At 49.2% G+C, this 5,846-nt stretch overlaps 4 protein-coding genes across 4 annotated transcripts, besides 5 other annotated features; all 4 read left to right on the top strand.

Moving 5' to 3' along the window:
• Positions 1–638, top strand: Tc00.1047053504113.10 (protein kinase, putative; the record flags this gene model as incomplete). Its single annotated transcript, XM_799297.1, has 1 exon — positions 1–638. A coding segment is annotated over one exon (638 nt), but the record flags the coding sequence as incomplete, so codon positions are not given.
• Positions 1–4,612: a sequence feature (heterozygous, non-Esmeraldo-like haplotype).
• Positions 899–965: a sequence feature (T-rich).
• Positions 1,188–3,992, top strand: Tc00.1047053504113.20 (MYH7B protein, putative; the record flags this gene model as incomplete). The annotated part of the gene is made up of 1 exon (XM_799298.1): positions 1,188–3,992. The coding sequence occupies one exon, from the start codon at positions 1,188–1,190 to the stop codon at positions 3,990–3,992; it is 2,805 nt and encodes a 934-aa protein (XP_804391.1).
• On the top strand, positions 4,198–5,070 carry Tc00.1047053504113.30 (hypothetical protein, conserved; the record flags this gene model as incomplete). The annotated part of the gene is made up of 1 exon (XM_799299.1): positions 4,198–5,070. One exon carries the CDS (start codon positions 4,198–4,200, stop codon positions 5,068–5,070), a length of 873 nt encoding a protein of 290 aa, XP_804392.1.
• Positions 4,613–4,846: a sequence feature (areas merged during assembly that could not be assigned to a particular haplotype. This can correspond to areas where the two haplotypes were merged or to regions with more than two copies in the genome that were merged during assembly.).
• Positions 4,847–5,846: a sequence feature (heterozygous, non-Esmeraldo-like haplotype).
• Positions 5,108–5,130: a sequence feature (AT_rich).
• Tc00.1047053504113.41 (hypothetical protein, conserved) lies at positions 5,311–5,846 on the top strand (the record flags this gene model as incomplete). The annotated part of the gene is made up of 1 exon (XM_799300.1): positions 5,311–5,846. A coding segment is annotated over one exon (536 nt), but the record flags the coding sequence as incomplete, so codon positions are not given.

Raw genomic sequence — 5,846 nt, forward strand, 5'->3', positions numbered from 1 at the left:
TCTCGTCAAGATGTTACTCTCCGAATCAAATGAGTGCTGTACTTATGGCAGCTGTGAAGGTATGGACTGGGAATGTGCGAGCCTGCCTGCGTGTTCATCATGACACTCGTACATTTTGTAAGGCGATGAAGATGAGAAATTTGCCCGTGGTTTTGTTGGATGGGGTCCGGTTTGCATCGCTCGAGTCCGTGCAGCACGGAAAGGTGCGAACGCGAAAGGATGTGGTGTCCGGGGATTTGTGTGTGGCCATACGGAAGCTCAATGGTGTGGAGCTGATGGATGACGTTCAGCCAAGGGACCCTGCGATTTTTCTCCGGGACGAGAAGTCGAAGACATTTTCGGCCGAGGAGGCCAGGGAGATTTATTCCATCATTGTCAAATCCCTCTCGCACATCCTGGTAGTGGATTCTGAGGTTAAAACGGTGGAATGTGGCATCAAAAGGATCATGGGGAACTCGACGGCGACGGAGCCAGAGACCCCAAAACTCACCGATCTCATCAGGTGGTTAAAAAGTAACATGTCAACACACGATGTGCTTCCCATCTTTTCAACCCAAGACCGAACCGTTACATTTTTTGTCAACCAGAAGATATTCAGGCGCATAGGCCACAGTGACAATGGGAGGCGGAAGAAGTAGCCCCGGGTGGGGTGTAGTGTTTTTTTTTTCTTGTGTGTGTGTGGGTTGAAAGGTTTTTGATTGTTTTTTTTTCTCTTCTTTTTTTACCGAGGGAGTGCGATTGAGGTGCGATACAAATATGTTTGCTTCTTGACATCACAATAAAAGGGGGAGGAGCAGGAGGCGTAGGATGCGTTTCTGCTGCCCACAGTTTCACGATGCTTGTATTTCTTCACACACCCCACCAATTCCAGGGAGAATTTTTGGCATCTCTTCTTAAATTTATTTTATTTTTTGGTGTCTTTTTTTTTTTTTTTTTGGCTTATCTTTTTTTTTTTTTTCTTTTTTGAATTTGATTTCACTTCCCAGCCCCGCCTGGGTGGCAAAATAAAAGGGTGTGACGGAAAGGAAGGGAGGGCAGGAGAGGAGGCACGAAGGGAAACAAAAACACACACTGAGGGAAGCAAGGCAATAAAAACAACAACAACAACAAAAAAGGGGTATCGAGGAGGAGGGGAAGCTGAAAACCAACCAACCGAGCAAACTCCTACGAAAGACGCGGACGCGCACATGGCGAACTTCTTTAGGAAAACTGCCTCTACAGCCCCTCTTCCGGACACGGAGGAGGTAGAGATGCTACGGCAAAAGGTTGGCACGCTGGAGGAGCTTGTGAAGCGGGCAGAGGAGGAGTTGCGGGAGGAGAAAGAAAAGCTGTCCACGCTGCAAAATAAAACCGCTCAATGGAAAGAAAAGGTCAAGGAGCTAAACGCCAAGGATCGGGCATGTATCAAACAACTTGAAGAGGAACTGAAAGTTATAAAGGCCATGCACGGCGATGCGCCTATTCCCATAACCGCGGAGATACAGTCGCTGGTGGAGAAGGGTCTTGCAACGCTGCGATACGAGCACGAAGGAGAGCTGGGAGCCAAGCAGCGGGAGCTGGAAAAGGCGCTTGCAACCGCATCGGACCGCGCCTCAGAGCTCGAGAAGAGCCAACGCAAGCTGGAGGCCCTCCAAAAGCAGCACATGGAGATGCAACAGCGCTTCACAAGACAAATGGAGTCCCTAAGCAAGCACCATGAAATGGAAATAACTCAACTTAGTGAGCGTCTCAGCGAAGCGGACAGCATTCATGAACTCAAAAACCATATTAGTAAGCAGGAGGATGAAATAAAAGCGATGGAAAGTCACTCTACCCAACAAGCAGTTCTTGCAGGCGAGTTGCAGAAGGAAATAGCGGAACTCACGACGAAAAATAACGAACTACAGGGAAAACTTAACGAGTCCTTGGATAAAATGTCCGTTATGCAAGAGAAGCAGCGGAATTGGAAAGAAAGTGTTAAAAACATGAAGATGCAGGATATGAACACCATTCAGGAACTGCGAGAGGAACTCGAAAGGCAAAAGCGAGAAGCATCCACGGAAAGCGGTCTTCATCCGTCGCATGAGGAAAAACTGCACCAGTGGAAGGAAAGGGTGAAGCATGAAAAACTTAAAGATATGGAAACGATTAAAGACCTCACAAACAAACTTAGCAAATCTCAACAGCAGATAGATGAAGCACAAAAACTCATTAACAATGTAGCTATTTTTCTTGAGGAAATTCCACCAAAAGTCTCGCATTCCATTGAATTTATAAACAAATACCGGTCACTCTTGAGCGAAAACTTCGTGGCAACAAAAAAAACGGCTTCCGCCAATAGTTCTACATCCACTCCGTTGACAGCTAGAAAAGACGAAAAGGCAGATCAGGATACAGTAAGGGCGTCACAAAACCTGCGTGCGCAGCTGGACGAGGCCTTGCAGCAGCGCGAGGAGGTGCGTCGCGAGCTGAAGCGAACCAGCGAGGAACTGGCCGCTCTCCGGGAGCAGAGCGGGGCGGACACCGTGAATCTGCGTGCGCAGCTGGACGAGGCCTTGCAGCAGCGCGAGGAGGTGCATCGCGAGCTGAAGCGAACCAGCGAGGAACTGGCCGCCCTCCGGGAGCAGAGCGGGGCGGACACCGTGAATCTGCGTGCGCAGCTGGACGAGGCCTTGCAGCAGCGCGAGGAGGTGCATCGCGAGCTGAAGCGAACCAGCGAGGAACTGGCCGCTCTCCGGGAGCAGAGCGGGGCGGACACCGTGAATCTGCGTGCGCAGCTGGACGAGGCCTTGCAGCAGCGCGAGGAGGTGCATCGCGAGCTGAAGCGAACCAGCGAGGAACTGGCCGCTCTCCGGGAGCAGAGCGGGGCGGACACCGTGAATCTGCGTGCGCAGCTGGACGAGGCCTTGCAGCAGCGCGAGGAGGCACGGCAGTCGTTTAGAAATATTCAAATTAGGTTGAATGAAATTGAAAGGGAATGTGAGGTTGCTGTGAAAGAAAAGGAGAGCGGTATTCGTTTGGTGGAGGAGAAGCTAGTGCTATGGAAGGAGAAGGTAGTCGCGGCGAAGGCTAGGGATGACGCAAGAATTGGAAGTTTAGAAATTACCGTTAGCTCACTTCGTGACAATTTGAGTAAGCTTGTAAACTTTTTGGTGAACTTTTTGAATGTTTTGGGCGAGACGGTGGCGTTTGATGTGTATGAGCACGGCGACGACGATTTAGATTTGTCTTTGTTGTTCTCATGTGTGGATAACTTTCAGCGGCGGCTGGAACAAACCATGAAAGCATTGGACGTGTCCGAAGCGACCATGTCGCTCATTGAACTGCTTGTGTCTCTTAACGGGAAGGTTTCCGAGGGACAGAAGGCGTTTGTTGAGATTTCTGCCGAACTTCAACGCTGCCAGCACGAGTTGCAGGAGGCGAATTCCCGCTTGTCGGAGGCGGAGACGAAGGCCGATTCTTTACCGTCGCCGGAGCTTGTGGCTGAGTTGGAAGCGAAGAATAGTCAACTGGAAGAAAAATGTGATCTTCTTCGCAAGGAGATTAAACGACAGAGGGAGGCATTTCAGCGAGATCGGGCCCTTCAAGGCCTTTCTTCAACATCAGCGACGCAGGAAGATGGGGGCATAAATTTACGTTCTGCGGCTGGTGTTGTCTTTGAGAGGGACATGCTGTCATTAGCCAACCAACAGAGTCAACGTGACAATGAAATTCGTCGGCTACGTGTCCAACTTCAAAGCCTTGAGAAGGAGAATGCGGAGATGAAGCGCGAGTGTGAGCATAATAACAGTGTGGTGGCGAAGTATACGAAGGATATTGAGGTTCTCAAGGCCAAGGAGCGAGTTCAGCAGAGCATAGAGTACGTGCGAAATGTAATACTTCGTTTTCTATGCTGCACGAATGAAGAACTTCGGCTGCAGATGCTTCCGGCGATATCGACGGTTTTGGAGTTTTCGTCGAAGGAAAAATTGGATGTCCAGAGAGCCAATCCTTCGTGTCCTAGATTCCAATAGGGAAGTGAATTGTTGGAATTTGCTTTTTTGGTTTGTATTTATTATTGTTGTGTTATTGTTATTATGACATCTCCCTCCTGGTGCGGATTACTGCTTTGTGGTGAGCGTTTTTTTTTTCTGTTTCTTTCTTTTTTTTTGTTGCGTGTGTAGTTGCGCGCATTTGTGTTTCGGCAAATTATGCAGATCTGTGGTTGAAATTTTAAGGATGCGCGAATGGGCCCAATACTTCTTATATTGTTTTCTCTTTTTTATGCTGTGTCTTTTTATTATTATTGTTGTTGTTAAATTTGTGTGTTTGTTTGCTTTTCTTCTTTTGCCGATGTTTTGCCCCTGTTATCCAACAGTGTGGAGGGGGACGAAAGAAGAAAGGCGTCGTTCTGTAGAGGGGCTGACGCCGTCCTTTGTTGCGTTGGAGTTTGTGCCAATGGTGAAGCGGGATTTGGAGAAGGAGCGGCAGTTGGAGCTTGCCGCCATTTGGGGCAGTGAGACGGACGGTGACCTCCGCTACCCGAAGCGTCGTCGGAATATGGCCAGGCAGCCAACGACCACAGCGGCTGCTGCTGCCGCAGACGCAGACGGAGCGAGTGATGTTCTTTCTTCTTTGGGCAGCGACGCCGTCGGCGAGAGCGGCGGGTCTGACCGGGGAGCACCGAAGAAGAAACGGGAGAAGAAAGGCAAGAAGGCATTGAGCGCGTACCGACTTCACTGCTTTGTCGCCCCTGGCACCGAGCGTAACGCCGTACGCACGGTGTTTGATGCATACGAGCCAAAAGTGGAGATTCGGGTATCCCAGAAGGGCAACTTGCTGAACAAGACGCACTACGCGGTGCTGACGTTTCGTAATAAAGCGATGGCACTTCATTCAGTGAAGATGTTGGACGGCACCGACCAGCGCGAACTCCTCGGGGTGAAGGAGTTGAAGCTAGGACTCATGCTCTCAAGGAAAGAGCAAAATGCGTCTCGTAGAAGCATGCGTAAGCGGTTGCATGAGGAACGAGAAAGGAAAATGGTGAAAGAGACTGAAGAGGATGTGACGTTTATCAAAAATTTCATGAATCTGTACGCGCCTAGTGGGTAGATGCTAGTTGTGCGACGGAAACGACCGGAATAAGAGCAAAAAAAAAAAAAATAATAATAACGAGTAAGAAAATGATATATATACACTTATTTTCTTATGGTTGTTTATCTGTCTTTGGTGCATAAATGATATAATCATATGATGCATCCTTTTTTTTTTTGATTTTCACATTTTTTTTTTCTTGCACTTGTGATTTGTTGCTGTCAATACCCTTTGGACTTGTAGGAAGGTGCGGTGCTAATGGCCACAGAGAATCCGGTGGCGCAGGTTTACGAGTACTTGAAGCATGTGGTTGGTGCTGGTGGTATGACGGGTGCCGTGCCAGCAGCGACGGTGCGGAATTATTTTGGCGCACTTGACGGGAATCGTATGTTTCACGGCGAAGGCGTTCTTTATTCTGCAATGGGCTTCTGCTACAAGGGGGATTTTGTCCATGGGAGCATGGAAGGTCACGGCCAAATCTCATGGAACAATGGCATTTCTTATCAGGGTGATTTTTACAACAATGCTCCTAATGGGAGGGGTATCTTCATCTGGTCTAACGGCAACAGGTATATTGGAGAGGTGAAAAATGGCGTGTGTCACGGCAACGGCGAGATGGAGACGAATCGCGGAGTATATTCTGGCGGCTGGGCCTCTGGTAAACGTCACGGCATGGGACGTCAGACGTATGATGTTGATTCTTTTTATGAAGGAGAGTGGGCCGAAGACAAACGCCATGGCAGGGGCAAATTGGTGTACCCCAACGGTGACGTGTACGACGGCATGTGGGAAAA

Source organism: Trypanosoma cruzi, genomic scaffold (genome assembly GCF_000209065.1).
Source record: "Trypanosoma cruzi strain CL Brener 1047053517061 genomic scaffold, whole genome shotgun sequence".
In the NCBI taxonomy this organism is placed as follows: Eukaryota; Euglenozoa; class Kinetoplastea; order Trypanosomatida; family Trypanosomatidae; genus Trypanosoma; species Trypanosoma cruzi.